At 34.7% G+C, this 19,182-nt stretch overlaps 1 protein-coding gene and 1 long non-coding RNA gene across 4 annotated transcripts in view; both read right to left on the reverse strand.

Annotated features, from left to right (window-relative positions):
- Positions 1-310: 310 nt before the first annotated feature.
- On the reverse strand, positions 311-3,021 carry LOC137242659 (uncharacterized). Its single transcript, XR_010950327.1, has 2 exons — positions 813-3,021; positions 311-540 (listed from the first exon to the last, which is right to left on the reverse strand). It is a non-coding gene; the product is annotated as an uncharacterized lncRNA (long non-coding RNA).
- Positions 3,022-5,349: 2,328 nt separating this feature from the next.
- Traf4 (TNF receptor associated factor 4) overlaps positions 5,350-19,182 on the reverse strand; it is a 220,433-nt gene continuing 206,600 nt past the window's right edge. For all 3 annotated transcript variants that reach the window (XM_067767296.1, XM_067767295.1, XM_067767294.1), the window contains 2 exons: positions 10,685-10,789; positions 5,350-6,701 (listed from right to left, as the gene is read on the reverse strand). In XM_067767296.1, coding sequence (XP_067623397.1) covers positions 5,610-6,701; positions 10,685-10,789 — 1,197 coding nt within the window. In that variant the 3' untranslated portion in view covers positions 5,350-5,609. The remainder of the gene's footprint in view (positions 6,702-10,684; positions 10,790-19,182) is intronic.

The raw sequence follows: 19,182 nt of genomic DNA on the forward strand, positions 1-19,182 counted from the left end.
AAGTGAAGTATGCGAATACATTGTGAAGATCTACTACCATAATAGTGCTGTTAATAAAGAGCATTTTATATACAGAACATTCGCTTTTATTTATTGGACAGTTCAGTGATTTGAACTATAGCAGAGGACGAGATTTATTGAGGACTCTTGAAATTCGAAATAATATTTTATCTTGATATACATATCACATGGTTTCACAACTTTCCTTCAATGTAGTCCTAGTTTGCATCTCCTATCGGGTTAGCTTACACTTCATTTCATGAACATCTTTGATAATATCCATAAGTTTAAACGAAGAAATAAAACACAATTTTTGTTCAAGTTTTTGGCCCTAAAGAGCGTTTAATTCTCAAATAATGCTGTGCTTATGACATTTGTTCATAATATTAATTATATATTTCATCAGCAATTAGCATTAATTTTTAGTATACTTAATGAAAAATGTTGCATATGCACTTATTAATTTATGCACCTACTTATACAAGTATGTATGTATATTAGGGTGGGTCAAATTTATTGTTGAAAAGGCACATCCAGTTTCTGAATCTATGGGTCATACATACTGCGTAATATTGTCCATGGGACCATAGGTCTGAAATGAATTTCGAGCCTCCCTAATTTTGTTAGAAAATTTTATATCCCAATCCGAATATCGGCTCTCACAAATAAAAAACATGAAAATAAATGTCAAATTCGGATTGGGATATAAAATTTTCTAACAAAATTAGGGAGGCTCGAAATTCATTTCAGACCTATGATCCCTGTACAATATTACTCAGTATGACCCATAGATTCAGAAACTGGATGTGCACCTGAAGGGTTTTTCCCCATTTTTCCCCATACAATTTAGGACAAGTCTAATGTATATAGTATTTAGACTTAAAAAACGTATCAGCCGTAACTGAACTTAAGAGCTAATGACTAATGCTGTTTGAGAAAGTTTTATTTATGCATATGCTTTTATAACGATTTCTTTAACACTTAAAGAAAAATAAAAAAAAATAAAAATAAAACGAGAAAGTTGTAATGATTTGCAACAGTTACTTAAATAAAAATTTAAAATATTTTTGTTACTAGCATTACAAAATTTCGGCAATGAATACGAGGACATGTTTCTGTATTTCACTTCTTAATCAGCTAGCTTCTTGGGTGCTGAGTTTTGGGTTCGAGTTCACCTACATTTATACTGGTTATGGCAGTTAGTTGCCTCCCTCTATCCACTCAGCCATTTAAATGCCCCGCTGCACGCTTTGTAATTTTTCTCTAAGTAAAAGTCGATAGTTGGTTTTTCAAAAACTTTTTTTAATTTTTGATACAGTTCTAAAATTTCCTTTAATTCATAAATATTTACACATCTTTTGGACCGTTTTTCTTGCGCACAAAGAACTAAGCTTAAGCATTTTCTTTTATTTTTTCGTAAATTAAATCAATGAAGATCTTTTGAAAGTTTGCGTTAAAATGGTGAATTTGTATGCATGTGGCTTAAAACTCGAAAATGTTTAGTATAAAGTTCTAGTTTTCCAAATAAAAAAATTTTAATTCTTTTCAAATCTGAAATTCTTTTAAGGTCGGGTTTTTCAGTGCGAGTTTAAACTCCAGTTAAATTTGACTAGAGTTTAACCCTGCCAATTCGGCTGCTTAAGCTGAGATGAGCAGCAAAATTTTATGTTATCGAACAAAGTGGCAAGGTTAAACTCAGTCAACTTTAACTAGAGTTTAAACTCGCACTGAAAACCAGGGCAAAAGTATGTTTCAAATTTGAAATTTAAATGTACACTCATAAATATTGCATACTGCGTTGCGTCTTTTGCTTGCGATTAGAACAAAAGACTTAAGACACGAACTTTTTTTTTTCTGCGGGCCTTTGCGTTTATATATAAAAAATATTTCTTCTGCTTACATAACTATTTAGTAATTATAATAAATTTATTTCTTCATTCATATTTTCTTTTGTAATAACTTTGGTCTGATTTCGTCGTTTTTGAAACTGCTTTTTTTGTGGCAGCGCGATTTATTTTACGTTTAGTATTATTATAATAGCTTGACTCTATTTTACAAATAAAAAATACAACTAAAATTTGACTTGCGTTTTGTTTCTTTACGCTTAAACGAAATTAAAGTCTTCACTACTACATACAATTTTAAGACTTTTTTGCTTTTGGTTTGGAGTACTTGCTTAATTGCATACTTATTGCTTGCGCGTATTGTAGCAGCTAAGTCTACGCTTGCGAAGCTTTGTAAATTTTTTTTTGTGCAAATTCATTTGAGGCTCATTAGGAAAAATTCAGCTGCATGTTAAGAAGTAACAAAATCGTTTGGAATATTTGAAATTAATCACGTGGATAAGTGGAATACTAATTTGCAACTTGTTTGAAAAAAGTTGCGGTTCATTATTGTACTACTGCTATACTAGATTTTTTCATTCGATCATTGAGGCACGAGCTCAAATTGTTTATTATCGGGATAACCTAAAATTTTCTGGATTGTTTTTTTGCCGCGAGTCTAGAAGTCGGTATATTGAGGTGCCCTTGTTTCAGCGTCATGCAATGAAATTCATAGTTTGGTCATAAATAAACCAGTGTTGATCTCAAAATATTTGTTCAGGTTTAATTCCGAATCGTTTCGGATCTAGTTTGAAATTTGTTTCAAAAGTGTTGTAAAGTTTTAATAACTTCTTTTAACAGTGATATAGGGGAACTAGTTTTGAACAGACCTGTTAAATTTCCATTAAAATTAATAATAGTTAATTTTTTAATGATTAATTAATTTTTTTCGTATGACATTTACACTTAATAAAATTACAAAAAAAAAAAAAAATTAATAAAAATCATGATTATTGGCCATTAAAAATATTCAAGTAACTAAAATTAAAATAATCAAGTAACTAAATTAGTCAAATAGTTAAAATTTATCATGCAATTAAAATTAATCAAATAATTTATAATAATCAACTATTACACTAAATTTAATTATTTGACTATTTTTAATTATTATGATAAAGAGAAATTAATAAATAAATAATCATTTAATTGTATTAAATATATAACTAATAGTTAAAATAAATGAATTTATATTATATAATCACAAATAATTGGAAAATTAGCTTTTTATTTAATAAAAAAAAATTGTGAAATTAAAATTGAACAAATAATTAAAATTAAAGAAATAATTAATAATAATCAAACATTAATTACATTTAATTTAATTATTTTCAATCATCAAAGACAAAGAGAAAGTAATATAAAATTTGTTATTTAATTGTATTAATTATGAAATTAAAATAAACAAAATTCATCAAAATTAAACAACTAAATATATTAAATTTGTAATCATAATAAAAATTAATAAAAAACAATTAAATAGTTATATTAATCATGTAATTAGGAATAAATAATTAATTCATTTTCGTGTGAAAATAATTGATTATTAATAATTAAAAAGGCATGCCGACAGTCAATCGATCATCAAAAAACAACCTGAAAACAAGTTAACATAATTTATAATCATTAAAATTTGTACTCATAGTTTAACAGGTCTGCTTTGAAATATATTCGGAATCAATTTGATTACTGTTTAAAATAAGTGCTTCAGTATGTCCGGACACTGATTAATCTATTTAAGACTGGAGCTCGAATATGACGATTATTTTTGTAAATGATTTCACTTGCGATATCGATTGCTTCAGTCCTAATAACGATTTTTTTTTATATTATTTGTAATTTGGATCCCTATTGTTATAATTAAAGTAATATAAATTTCAAACTTGTTTACACTACTTGTAATCGATAATAATTACAGTAATTGTGATTTTGATTTTTTTTTTTTAACTTTCACTATTTTAATTATAGTTGTAACTCAAGAGATTATGGTAATTGTAATCATAGTCTTGGACTGAGTTTTAGACTGGAAATATTCTGAAATATTGTAAACAAACGGAAACGAAATCGGAAGTCTAAATCACTCGAAAGTTCCGACGTATTGGAGTCGAAAGTGTAGATCTGTTACATCCCAAGTGGCCACTATTATGCCACGTAATGCGAATCGGTTAAAAATATTGAGATCGGTAGCTCTGTTCAGTAATTTAGTTCGAAAATAGAATCAATATGAGTTTCATATTTGATTCGAATTTATTTATCTAAGTGCTTTTGATACCATTTTTCAAATATTTACTTATCGAAACTAAAATTTAAAAATCGTAAATGGATCAATGGCTAGCAAAACATCCCAAATGCAAGCAAATCTATTTTCGAATAAAGTTGCAAAGTAAGATCCTAGTTCTAAAATTTAGTATGTAAATCGAGATGGAAGAATTATGATAGGGTCTAGTTTGTAACTAGTTGTTAAAGAATTTGGATCAGTTGTATTATTTAAGATAAACTGAAAGCTAGTTCAAACTTCATTTTCCATACTAAATTGGTGTCACTACTAGCTTGAGACTGCTGGTAAATATGCTCGCTCAGTCCTCTCTCAGGCGATAGCAGTTCATAAGTTCTATAAGGGAAGAATCTGTTTCTAGACTGAATTACGATAAATTTTTTTCGAGTTGTAGACTAAAATGATAATTAGTGATTAGTTACATCGAAAAAAGGGAGGCCATTTGCTTTGAAAATTTATCATCTCTGCAGAGTAAGATGGAGAGTTTAAAATTAGTTTCAATCATTTCGAGACTATTATTTTGAATAGCAGCAACAACAACTAACTATGATAGTTGGTGGGATTCAAGGGGTTGTGTAGCGCAACATATACATAGCTTCTCCAACCCAATTCTCAACCTCACCTTCGTGCGGCGAATGCCGTTTCACTAACAGACGAGGCTCTGGCGACCCCAAGGTCCTTGTAGAACTTGGGAGTGGGGTAGAAAGGAATGACCTGAAGGTTTAATGTTACCATATAAATCGTTCCCTAGATAGTCGGGATAGTACCTTAATGGTGCTGTGTTACCGGAGCGTACCGGATCTGTATCCGGCAAAGGACCATCACATCGATAACACTCCCCAAAGCCTTCGGGGAATAACCTTATCGCTACAACAACAACAACAACATGGTAGTTGGTTGTTATTGCAAAGCGGTTAGTTTGATTCGTTCAATCAGTAATCATTGATTTCGGATCAAAACCAGACTGTTTTAACTAATCGCGGCTAGTTTGAAATAAGTTTAGTAGTAATTTAAATTTATTCAGACTCTAGTTTTCAGTTAGTTTAGCTCGAAAGATATTCAGCCAATACAGAACAAACTACTTGCCCATTCATAAACCACAAGGGAACAATCAGCGAACGGACCTTGTTTTTAGTAGATTGGCGCTAGCCGGAGCATAAGTTGATGTCCAGTTTATAGAAACTCGATTCTCACTTAACCAATATGTGGCAAGTTTATTTTATGTTTAACAAAATGCACTCCATCCGCGCGCCTAAATAGGCTATATATAACCTTATCCACGCATCGGCTTCATTCTTTCCTACTACGCCTTTAACAATTTCAGTCCTCCATTTGTCTTTTACGCTCACTTACATCACTAGTTTTCATAAAAAAAAATACACAGTATTTATTTAAATGTTATACCATAAAAAAACTTATTACATAAGCTGCATCCCCACTTTGCGACCCACTTTCTAAACCGCCACAATTTTGCTTGGATCCACCTTGACGCGCAAGAAAACCGTATCGTCCTTGATGAAGGGTCGTCTGTGTAGAATTTCATGTGATATAAAACGTGGAAAACCAAAACCCAATTGATCGGGCTCATTTGATGGACGCTGGAAATTTTCCCATGTTGGATCGGGCACAAAAGACTCAGCCACACCGCCTTGTCCGGTTTGTGCACCCTGCTCGAAGAGTGTGAATGTGATGGAGTGTGCAAATGGCCATTTCAAGAGAGCATCATATTCGCCCGGCAGCACCTTAATATACACCGATACATGAGTATTCTCACCTGGTCCATTGCCATTGAGAAACATTGAAGCTTGCAATTTGTAACCATATTGTGACGTATAAAATGGCGGTGATACCAGCTCAAGTCCATCTTTGCTGCGCGCCTCTGTCATTTTTGCTGACCAATCTGTGATCTTCCATAGTAAAGTACCTGTGCAATTGATTGATAACTTTGACACGGCAGTCTTTAGCATTTGTATTTGTTGTCCTTGACGTGAGGAGAGCGCTACCATTAATGATAAATGTGATGCAGCATTCGCTTCTAGATGTGCTTCGAGCATATGTCGTGGACCCTTGAAACGGCAACCGGCCTCTTTGAAACTGCAGGCAATAGCTAGCGCTTTACAATCATCACGCAAATGTGCTTCCATATCACCACGAGCTATAGCACCGACATCGCAACGTTGTGGACATGTCATAGGTGCACGTGGACATTGTGCTAAATGCAGTGGCAACGTATCAGCGGAGAATTCACGTGCGCAGTGTACGCAGCGACGTAAACGTTTGGCACAATCTTTTGACTTGTGTAATGTCATGCGAGCGCGTAGTATACGTTGCCCACATTTTGATTCACAGTAGATAGGCTCCTGACCGCAAGTACCGGCATGTTCTTCAAGTCCTGCACCAGAGAACTCATTTTGACAAAATTCACATTTGGTACGTCGCATGCTGCAGGTGAACTGTAGGTGGTCGGTCATCATGATGCGTGGAATTTGTGCACCGCATTTATTCGGACACTGAGTAGCATCATGTTTGCATACATTCAAATGACCCTGGAATAAGAAGAGAAAAATGGTGAGTTAAAATAACAAAAAGTTTGAGTTTGATTCAGTATCGATGTTTCAAGTTCGGCTTCTACAAAAATTGGAATTCTCCTATGAACACCTATTCAAGATCTTTGATTCCTACTTCGAGTGTTAGTGTGGTAGGTTAGGTTAGAGTGGCCACCGGTACGAGCACCAGTACACTTAGGCCCAAAAGGTCCCATTGTGACACCACGTGGATCTGTCCCCTACTCAAACCAACAGGTCGATTCAGCAAATATCAGGAATTTCTTAGGTTCCAACTAGCCAGATAACAAAGATCGTCAAAGAAGGGAGATCCCAGAGATTCCTTCCTCTTGCGCCAAAGCGCAGGACACAGAAAATGTTTGACTGTTTCTACCTCCTCTTCGTCTTTGCAGCTCCTGCAGTTATCATTATGTGACCGGTTATAAGTCCAACCATTAGAGATATGTCCCCCTTCCAAGAACACGGAGACCTCTTGTACGTCTCGCGTCCCATTCAGGCCACACGAGCTTAGTGTGGTAGCAGGATTCGAGATTTATCTATCTCACACCCGCTTCCCTAAGGAAAATTCCTTTCAAAGTGAGCTTACAGGTAGCGAGCGGCGTGCTCAATTCCATCCAGGACGACGAAAGCGGAACGTATGTTCCCCCTCTTGCAAGTTCGTCAGCAATCTCATTGCCCGGTATTTCCGAGTGTCCAGTCACTCATACCAGACTGAGGGAAGTTTGCTCAGCAATCTCGTTAAGAGATTTGCGGCACTTTTCTACTGTCCTGGACTTAAATGTGACCGATACAAGCGCTTTTAGTGTAGCCTGGCTGTCACGAGTAAATACAAATTTTATTATAGCCGCGAACAGCATTCCTCAGGTGATCAACGGCCTTATTTATAGCAGTCACCTCCGCCTGAAAGACTCTGCAATGATCAGGTCGGCTAAAGGATATATACCACCTTAGTTGAGGAGCAAAGGCCCCGCTCCCCACCTTTTTATCCAGTTTGGAGCCGTCAGTATATATCTGCAGCCTATCGCTCAGGTCACGCGGCTGCTTTGACATATAATCCCCATCCGGGATAACAACCTTGTACTTCATATCGAAAAATACAGTCGGAGCGCAATAGTCCGACGAAGGCGAATCCAGATTCTAAAGTATGGCTGCATGGCCAACCACATTGTCCCTCCAGCCAGATAACTCTCGCAGCCGTAGAGCAGAAAAGGCCGCACATTGCTTGGCCATTAAATTTATTGGCAACACATTAAAACGAGTATCCAGTGCCTCCGCAGGGGTGGTGCGCAGAGCGCTCGCCACGCAGACTAGAGCACTTCTTTGTACCTTCTGGAATACTCGTAGGTTCAATTTTGTATCTAAGCTCGTCGTAGTGTGGTAGAAAGGTGGCAAAAAAAAAATGGGTCCAAGCAGTTCTCTTAAGGACATAAGGTATCTATATGGCTAGGTCACCTCACCTTGCTTATTTGTGACTCCTAATGAGTAGGAAAAAGAGTATATTGTTAGTGATGGGGTCTCATATGTGTGGATCAGCCTTCGAGTAGAGCATCTGTACCCTTTCCAACACACCCTTATTCGTAAATCGTCGCCTCACCACATTCCACACACATGCATTTATTAAAATGTTTAAAAATTATTATTTTCATTTAAAATTTAAGATAATTCCACATCCAGAAAACTGGTGCTATCATGATATGATCGATTCGGTTTGGTGTTGTTTGATCAGGAGACATCCAAGTAGTTTCGTGTATCGGTAAAATCAATCAACTTCAACCCGGTGGTAGAACTAAAGACCCGTTTCTTTCCATCGTTAAAGTTGCCAATCATGATTTTGATGTCTTGATGAAGACAGTCATCGTATTACTTTTCTAGTTTATCATAGAAAGAGTTTGTGTTGTACCTTTTCTTGCAAGAGTCCGGACATTTTAGGTACATGCCCTCATAGTGCTTCAACTGCTTACCGAGTATTTGTCATAACACAAAGGTGATCTTATCCGAAGCTTGTTTGCTTCTTTCATTGCAAGGATCCGAACATTTTTGGTACATGCCCTTAAATCACTTTCCTTGCAATGTTCGACGTGGTCGTTGTAAGACAAAAGAGTCATCATCTTCTATTTCATCATTCGTAGGGGCTTTCACGTCATGCCAAACTTTGTCCACAACTCGGGTACGGGATTTGGATTTTAGTTACCTCTTTAAACAGGCATTGTCCCATAACCCGGAAGGCTTAGAAAGCTAAGTAAGGAGAAATAACACAAAAGTGCTCAGTAGCAAAGTAAACATCAAGCGAGAAGGCTCACCGATCGCTTGTGAACAAAGCTTTAAAACCGAGGGGGTGACATAAGGTCAACGGAAAGTTCAATGTGGTCCTATTAAATCGTTCCCGAGGTAGTCGGGCCTATACCTAATGGTGCTTGTTACAGGAACCTGCCGAAATAAAATAAAATAAAATGAAATAAAATAAAATAAAATAACATAACATAAAATAAAATAAAACAACATAAAATAAAATAAAATAAAGTAATATAAAATAAAATAATATAAAATAAAATAAAGAAATATAAAAAAAAATAAAGTAATATAAAATAAAATAAATTAATATAAAATAAAATAAAATGAAATGAAATAAAATAAAATAAAGTAATATACAATAAAATAAAATAAAGTAATATAAAATAGAATAAAATAAAATAAAATAAAATAAAATAAAATAAAATAAAATAAAGTACAATAAAATAAAATAAAAAATTAAAATAAAATAAAGTAATATAAAATAAAATAAAATAAAGTAATATAAAATAAAATAAAGTAAAATAAAACAATGTAAAAAAAAAAGTTTAACATAATAAAAAAATTGAATAAAATAACATAATATAACTAAACTAAATAAAATAAAAAAATAGAATAAGAAATAAATTAAATTATATTGATTTTTTATATGAGTTAGTCCTTTTGCTGTGAAAAAGTTATGGATTTATCGATTTTTTTATCGGATGTCATCCATTTGTTATCAAAAGTTATCGATAACTTTTCGGTAAGTTATCGATATATTATTAAAAGTATATGCACCTATATGTCGACACATCGAATCTCACGAGTACTTGGTACTCACGACTTTTTTTTTAGAACACCTAAGGACCATACAATTAGGCATAAGTTTTCTGACAAAAATTATCAAGTTCAAATACCATACACACTAATTTAAGAAATATCCGCTTCATTAAATTAGATTTCGTTCGTTTATATTAAAAAAAAAAAAATACTACTCTGACCTAACCTTTGCTTAATTCACTACTCAGAATTTGAAGATTTGTTTGAATTTTTTTACACTCTTTTCTGAATGAAGACTTAAATATCATGAACATAAAAGTGACCACTAACTTTTTTATGTCAAACATAAAGTACCTATACTTACATACACACATACATATGTATTTACCTAGGTAACGAAATGTCATAAGTCTAAAAAAAAATATATGTACACAAGTCATTGTAATAATTTTTATTAGCTTGCTTATTTTTTATGACCATTCTTATAAAAAAAAAACTTATGTAAGCTTTATGAATGAAATCATAGCAGTGTAAGTTGGTGCTGGTTAATGTGCGGTGCTATGAACTTTTAGGGAAAACAAGTTAAAATTAAATAGTTTTATGTATTTTAATACTGAGAAATTATAACTATGGTGGCAGCTATAAATTTATAATTCTATAAATCCTTCTGTCTAGATTAAGTGTATTAGGGTTGGCCGATTTTGCGTTTCTTCACAAATTGCGTAGCATCCAAGCTAACACATTAAACCCGCTCTATTGTTTGATATGTGAGTGAGTATGTTTGCTACGTTTTCACGCGCAAACTTCTTCATGGATTTTCTCAAATTTTCTCGATTCTAAAATTTGCTGAAAAATATTTTTTTTTTGTGATGCACCCCAATATAAACATCAACGCGTCTTTTATGTGTACCCACCTTAAGTTTCCTTAGTTCGTCAGACCATTTACAGCCTTGCTTGTGATGTATGCAAAACACGAGTGAACCCATGATGGCTTGTTTGGGATCGGGACCAGGGTAAATCTGCAAAAGCAAGAAAACGAAAAAAATTGTTTAATTAGTTTATTCTGAAAATAAATAAGTAAACTAGGGCGTATGCAAATATGGATACTTATGACCTCTGCTTTAATTATGATAAGGTAAAGAATTTGGTCAGACTAGAGTTTTTGTGTTAAAGCTGGATAACTTGTTGCTGTAGCAAAAAAACCAACAATCCACCTTTAACTCTAGGCAAAGCGAGTTCAGCCAAATTCGCCGTGCAGAAGAATGTCAAGTCGAAAGAAAATTAGCATTGATTTCGATTAATTGACATACTGTTGTACCAAGGCCAAGGCGAATTCAGTACCAGGTGCTGTTATCCCAACAGCTGGTTGCATCTTCTTGATTACTATCCATGCAGCGCCTTGTACTTTAATATGTCGGTTAATCGAAATCAATTCAAATTTTCTTTTGACTTGACATTCTTCTGCACGGCGAATTGGTTGAATTCACTTTGCCACCTCCTAGTATGGATTCGCCTTGGCCAAGGCGTTGCTTGGAAATTATTAAGATGATGCATTCAGCTGATGAGATAACACCACCATGTACTGAATTCGCCTTGACTCATGTATAGCTCATATACAAGAAGACTGCAGAGTTTTCTTAAAGTATTCGAGAAAAAGTCTATATTATGATATAAGAAAACAAGGTAATTCCATTTTGACGAATTTGACATAAACTGTGTTAGTTGTCGGAGATAAAATTTGTCAAACACTAAAAAAAAATCATGTTTTGGAAATTTTTATTTTGTACAGGGTCGCACTAACCCTCAACGGGGTCCTAGGCAAGCATTAATTTGGGGGCCCTTTTTCACGTCCGTTCCCTTTTTTTCGATTAAAAAATACAAACTCTTTCATAAAAATTTTATTGTCACAATGTAATAATATCAATAAAATTACTATCTACATTTTAAGCATGTTGTTTTCTACATTTGTTTTCGGCAAACTCATCAATTGTATCATCAATATCGATTTTTTTCAATAAATCTGACTCAATGCGAAGTATACCAAACATCTGGAGTCGCTCTTGTCGCGTTGTAGCTCTTTCAGCAGCTTTGGTTCCTTTTAATTGCGAGGAGGATCGTTCGGCAGAACAATTTGTGATCGTTAATGTTAAATCAGAAGAGCTATTTCTGTGTTAGGAAATACATCGGCTAATTGATCTTCCATTAGAATCTTATACAAATGACTATGAGTTTTTCGTGCATCAGTGTATCTGGAGTTAGTTACTCACCCATGCACACGCATAAACTACAAATGTACATGTATATAGCTGGTAACCAAGCTTGACTTACAACTGTTCGCGAAATTACTAGACCTTAGGAGAGATGGGTGAACGAGAAAACCGAGAGTATAAAAGCAGCGCAAGCTGAGGAATCAGTAATCAGTTTGATTTAACCACGCTTTTGTGAAGTACGCGATATTGAAGTATAATTATACTTGTCCCAAAGTAGACTAAATAAAGAACATATTACAATATGAATATTAGAGTTATTTATTCGACAGTTCAGCGATACGAACGTTATTAGAAGGTGCAAAGTATCAGGAAATCCCCAAATTCGTTACAATACATTTATTTATTTGTCATCATCATTAACATTCACTCATTCATCATTCTAGTTGAAATTTCCGCTTGAAGGCTTCTACACCCTCTGTACCAGTGTACATTTTTAGATAATTCTGTTTTATTATTCAATATACTCTCCTTTCACTTCGATACACTTCTTTGCACGCACATTTGTCAAATGAGTCGGAAATGTCCTTTTTAGGAACCTTGTCTAGTTCGTCGGTCGTCGCCTTTTGAATTCGGTCAATTGAGTATTATTAATTTGAGTAAAATTTATTTTCAATTCTGATTATATTTTTCTTTCACTCACTAGAATTTTATGTTTGTAAGATAATTTTAGACGTATTTTCATTTTTCGGGGGCCCCCAACAATCGGGGGCCCCAGGCAACTACCTATTCTGCCTACTTGTTAATCCGGCCCTGATTTTGTATGTGGTATTTTTATTCAACTATAAATTTTTAAAATATTAGGAAATTCAAAAGGTATGCTTTAATAAAAGTTTATATTTGAAACCATGAAAAGAACTCAAATCTTGAAATTTTGCATGAATATGATTGTTTCAAATGCAAAAAATGCCGTGTATGTATATTAGAGCTTTGGCTATGGAAAAGGTTTGGCTTTGAAAGTTTGGAAAAAACTATCTCAAACTATTTCAAGGTGTTAACATCGCTGTCAGCTTAACTCCATTATATGTGATGAATCGATGAAAGATCGAAGTTTATTTGGTTCCTACCGCATTATTATGACCATGAAATTAAGCAGCTTTCTTTTTTCAGATCTCTAAGTTTCGATAGAAGATCTATAATTGTCACAGTAAGGTACTGCCTAGTCGCTCCGTTCTAAACCACCTCACTTTAGCTTTGTCAATCACTTCGTAGCAGCAGCGCCTTTTGCTGCGACAAAGCCACCCTTACTTCGAACGTCACCCAGCGAAAGGAAGGCTCTGTCTGGAATACAGCGCAATTCCAGCCTGCAAGTGCCTTAGTCACTCACCTACATAGTAGGGTTAAGTTCTCACACCAGGGACAAGTTGCTTGTCCTATCAAAGGCTTTAGACCTAAACTATGATGTTTGCTTGCACGGGTGTTAAGTCTGGGATGATGTTGATGTATATTCTTTCTTTTTGGTACATTTATGTTTTACAAATGTGGTAGCGCTGTTTCAGGAGGCAAGTGGGGGTGTTATGACCTATACTGTGTTTTGGTTAACAGGTCAAACTTTTTTTTAAATCGTTGTCTGGTTACATTGACAGATAAAGACTGGTAAAATCAACCAAAATGCGGGTTAATTCGACCGAAATTTCCGTCAAATTTTATCCATCGCAACAAGATGTTCAATCAACTGCGCATAAATCGTTGATTCGTAATTGACCATTTTAGTAGTCAAATAAACAAAGATTATTGTCGCTCTAAGAATACCAATCAAAACTGTCAATATGAGAGGGATTTCTGTTCTTTTGAAATTACCAGTACAAACTGTTAAATTAACAGATTTAATGTTAAGATGAGACTAACAGCGAAAGCCGTAGAAATGGCACAGATTTTTGGTCATTCGAGATAACCAGCGTAAACTGTTAAATTAACAGAGTTTATTGTCGAAATAACACTACCAGTGAAAGCTATTGAAATAACAGATATTTCTGTTTTTTCTAGATTGATAGCGTAAACTTTTACATCAACAGAGATTTCTGTTCATATGGCATTAATACCTGTGGAAAAAACAAAAGCCGGATAAATCTATATTTAAACTTGCTACATACATAAGTACATATTCACACACGCGTTAGTACATGCTCTAGCGAAAATAACGGCACTGCATCGTTTGTTAAACCACATTGGCGTCGGTTTCAAGAACCTTATTTCAACTTTTTCTTCAAAAATGTTTACCATATTGTTATATTACAATTATATTTATATTTGTGTACGCACATTTGATATAAAATGTTTCCATATTCTTTGAATTTAAAACAAAAATCGGACAAATTAGTGCATATATAAATACATACTAACCGAACTTCAATTGGGCGTACATCAAATATGCTGGCACACATTAAACATTATATGTACACTTTATTACTTTGTTTTATTAAACGCACTTTCACCAAATTTTATTTTTTATAATTTATTTAATTAATCGTTTTGAACTTCGTAGTAGTCACGAAAGTGGTTCTCAATTCTTTCAGTTGCAGCCCATTCTCAATTTCTTCTCTCGCATGTAGTTGCCACACTTGAATTTTTCGAACAAAACTTGTAGTACTAATGTTTGACATAACGTTTTAAATAGAGAACTTCTAAGTTATAGAAAAGTAAAAAATCAAATCGCGGGAAGGTTATTCAGCACTACAGTAACTTTAAATGTAATTCGACAAGTTTAATTCTCGTAACACTTTATTTTGAAACGAATCCACAACTCAAACTTTTATGCTTTCGGAAACATCAACATTAAAAAAGGATGTTTTTATTATCTTACTAGCAGACCCGGCAGACGTTGTTCGGCCATAAATTTGGCCTATATGTAAATAGGTATGTGGGTATTGTTAATTCATGTCTCTATTTCGGCTTCGCATGCATATTTATTAGTTTTGCCAGGTTGATGCGACTAAATCGAATATCACAAAGAAAATTACTTTAGAGCTCTCAGCTTTCATTTGATATCCATATTACCCACACATTCTAGGGGTATCCGGGTCCACGTTTTGGCCTATATCTCGACACCCTAGTCACCCAGCGGTATAATACATTACTCTGTACTAAAGCACTCATCAACGGCTTTCATTTGTTATCCATATTCTATAAACACATTCTAGGGGTACCCGGGCCACGTTTGAACAAAATCGACCGACGCATCTCTGCAAACACCGGCGACCAACTAACACACATTTTAGCATTTCCTTTTATATATATAGATTTTTATTTTTCACACTTCACTATAATATTAAAACGAAATGCAGATACATATTCGTTGCTTTTGAAATTCGGCTTAAAAATTGCACATGGAACAACTAAAGACTCTCCTGAATTTAACAAAAAATGTTTTAGTACTTCTAAATCGCGGGCCCCCCTCAGAAACCCAGGGTCCAGGGGTAATATATACAAATTCAAAATCGGTTAAGTAGTTTAGGAGTCCATCGCGGACAAACAATGTGACACGTCATTTTTATATATAAAGATTAGATTCGTTCGCGTGAGTGACAATTCGTAAAAACTTGAACAAATGTTATTCATTTTGGAAAAATCTTGTTCGTTCAAACAAAACTTTTGCAACAAGAGGGCGCAGTCTTGCATTTCGCTTGGAGGAGAAGTTGAAAAATTGTACCCAATAAATAAGTGTCCCGGTATCGCATAACCTTTTGCAGTGTTATGCACAGTAAATTCAAGAAAGGGTTTTTTCGTTTTGTATTGATAGCTGAAAAACTAGTTTTTTGTTGTTTTCCTAATTTGTGTGTTATTTCGATATGGTGGTTTTCTTATTGTGGTGTTTCTTTTAACAGGTGGCACCATCGTCATAAGTACAAAGTAGAGAGCGCAGTGAGCGTAAAATTCTCTTTGAAATTTGCCCATGCCTTGACTGTTGTTCGCTGTTGAAATGACCAGTGAGATCAGTTGTGTTAACAGAAAAATCAGTTAGATTGATTAAGAATCTGTCAATTTTACAGAATTTTGTTAACTTAAGAACCACAATTTCTCTTCTCTTTAAATGAATAAACCAATTCGTTCGCTTGTCAAAGAACTCGGCCGAATTAACCATAATTCGATCAATTTCACCGAATCTCCGATAAGTCAAGAACAACAGAACCGATTTGTTGATTTTACTAGCACCATTTCACTTATTTAACTTTTTACTGAAAATCTTTTATAAGTATAACAACAATATTGACTCTCACTACAACTCAAACACTCACTGACTGTCGAAAATAACAAATGTCATGAATTTTATAGCTCAAATAATGTTGACATAGGCCCCAACCTAGTGATTAGTTTCACTGATTAGATTGATGACCTGTTGGACTGTAAATAAAGTATATATTCTTTTACACATGTGTGTATTTATAACATATAAACATATTTACACATACGATAAATTGACTTTCTGAAAGCTGTGAATATTAGAGTAAATAATCAAGTGAAGTGATGAGCATACACCTTGAACATGGACACATGAATCGAAATGGAGTTCTTACGGTCAATGGAACCTAACAATACCCATGCCTTCACACATTTTCTTCAAATATTAGTTTGATTTCGTGATATGGTGTGAAAACTATTTTCAAGTAGCTGAGAACATGTTTATCTTTTAATAACACATTTTTTTCATTTTCGACCTTAAAGCGCGATAACCACACCGCAAAAAATGAAAAGTTCCATACAAAAAAAAAATGCTGAAGGAAAATTTCGTTTGTCAGCGGAATCCCGAAATCCCTACAGCCATCTTCATCTGGTTTAGTTGTACCGAAACGGGCTAAGAGATCCGCTTGACAGTTGCCCTGGATATCACTATGACCAGGGACCCAGATAATCTTAATTTAAAATAATTCGATGCAATCGAGGTCAGGCTGGGAGAGCCACCCTCGATCGCACTGTAGTTGAACTCAAGGCCTTAATAGCCGCATCATAGTCGGATGTTAAATTCCTTAAACGTAGTAGCACTGGATAGCATTTCATCCACCGCATCCTTAATCGCAACAACTTCCGCTTGGAATACGCTGTAGTTATCAGCCAACTTAAACTTGCAGCTTACATATAGCTCTTGACAAAAGACATCCCCACCAAACTTTCCGTGCAACTTCGACACATCCGTGAACAAGTTAACTGGTCCCCTGCCCCAGATGCGTCCTCTTCCCCAGATGCGTCCTCTTCCCCACTCCCATCTCGGGTGAATGACTGGGGTGAAGGTTATATAGCGAGCAGTTATCGGCATACAATAGTCCGTCCTGTCAGGGATAAAGTCGAACCTGGTAAGAAGGCTAGAGTGTCCGAAGTCAGAAAGCTCATAGCCCATATCACGAAGCCTGACCAACGATCGGGCTGCGGCCGCCTTTCCCGCAATATCTACTGGATATATGTTCAAGTACAGTTGAGTTTTTTTATACTCAGCTGAGCAGAGCTCATAGAGTATATTAAGTTTGTTCACATAACGGTACCCAGTAACGGCATAAACTAATCGAGATAGATATAGACTTCTATATATCAAAATGATCTGGGCGAAAAAATAAATTCATTTAGCCATGTCCGTCCGTCTGTCCGTAAACACGATAACTTGAGTAAGTTTTGAGGTATCTCAATGAAATTTGGTATGTAAGTTCCTGGGTACTGATCTCAGATCGCTATTTAGAATGAACGAAATCGGACTATAACCACGCCAACTTTTTCGATATCGAAAACTTCGAAAAACCGAAAAAGTGCTATAATTCATTACCGAAGATGGATAAAGCGATGAAAATTGGTAGGTGGGTTGACCTTGCGACGCAGAATAGAAAATTAGTCAAATTTTGGACAATGGGCGTGGCAACGCCTACTTTTAAAAGAAGGTAATTTAAAAGTTTTGCAAGCTGTAATTTGGCAGCTGAGTATGTAATGTTCGGTTACACCCGAACTTAACCTTCCTAACTTGTTTTAATTCAATTACAATAATATATTTAACATATGCTTGCGGTTTAAAACTTACTAAAATTTACCGGCATGAAAATTAAATTGCTTATTTGGCATTGTAAAACGAAATGCTCGAAACTGCAAAAAAAAAAAAAAAAAAAAAAAAAAACACAACAATTCATCAGCTGCTGCAAGTCCTCTGCCAACCGACAATTTAATTGTACGTTGCTGTAACATTTCACTTAAATTTATTAATGAATATGCAAACTACAATCAGTTGTTTGCACTGCGCATATCAATATACAAAAAAATATGGAGACAAAAATATTGAAGAAAGAAAAATGCAAGCTCATATTAAAGTACGACTTTTGAAAGGGGCGCGTAGTGTTTGGCGAGTTGTTGAGCGGGCACACAAGAGTAGTGGTGGTGTTATACCCAATCTCATACCACAAATGGTGCGTTCTACTACAAAAGAGCCAAGTTGGTACATAAAGGGGAGCGGCATGCATTTTGCAATGTACATACATATGTACATAGTGCAGTGCAACATCACATCCGGTTGATTATGTAGAGTACAATGATATGAAATTAAAATGCAAAAAAAAAACACAGTTTTTGTAAATGCGCAAAACTACAAAAAGGTCGATTTAATGGCCAAACGCATGTCGAGTATTTGCAACCATAAAATGCAGACTTTCGCTCGTTTTGAACCGCCAGCTGTTCATAATGGATAAATGCACAAAAAAATGTTGTTGATTACTGCTCGGAATTCTTTTTCTGCTGCTTCTTTTTGAACTGTTGATAGTAAAAAGTGCGTTGTAGTTTTTCTGTGTTGTTGTCAATAAATGCCGTGGCACAATGAAATTTTTCATATAGATGCGTTTAACGCAAGCTTATGCATTTCAGTAATATCGCCACAATCAACCAAGACGTTGCGTTTATAAATATGAAGGAACTTCAGATTTGGCAATTGAAGTTTATTTCGTCTTACCAATTCACACACAAAATTTCGCGAAGCATTGTTATAAACATTCTCCCTATACAACAAAAATACTTACTAACATATTTTGTGTCGTATTCGATTGTTATATTGCAGTTTTTAATTGCGAAAAATGTTGGAAAAGTTACCAACGAGTGGGAAAAATAATTTCACTTGCAAAGTGTGCCAGCACCCTTAACCAAAGGAAATGTCAAATTCTTCTTCTTATGCTTTGCTTGCAACA

The sequence above is a fragment of the Eurosta solidaginis genome, chromosome 2 (genome assembly GCF_040869045.1).
Source record: "Eurosta solidaginis isolate ZX-2024a chromosome 2, ASM4086904v1, whole genome shotgun sequence".
Classification (NCBI taxonomy): domain Eukaryota; kingdom Metazoa; phylum Arthropoda; class Insecta; order Diptera; family Tephritidae; genus Eurosta; species Eurosta solidaginis.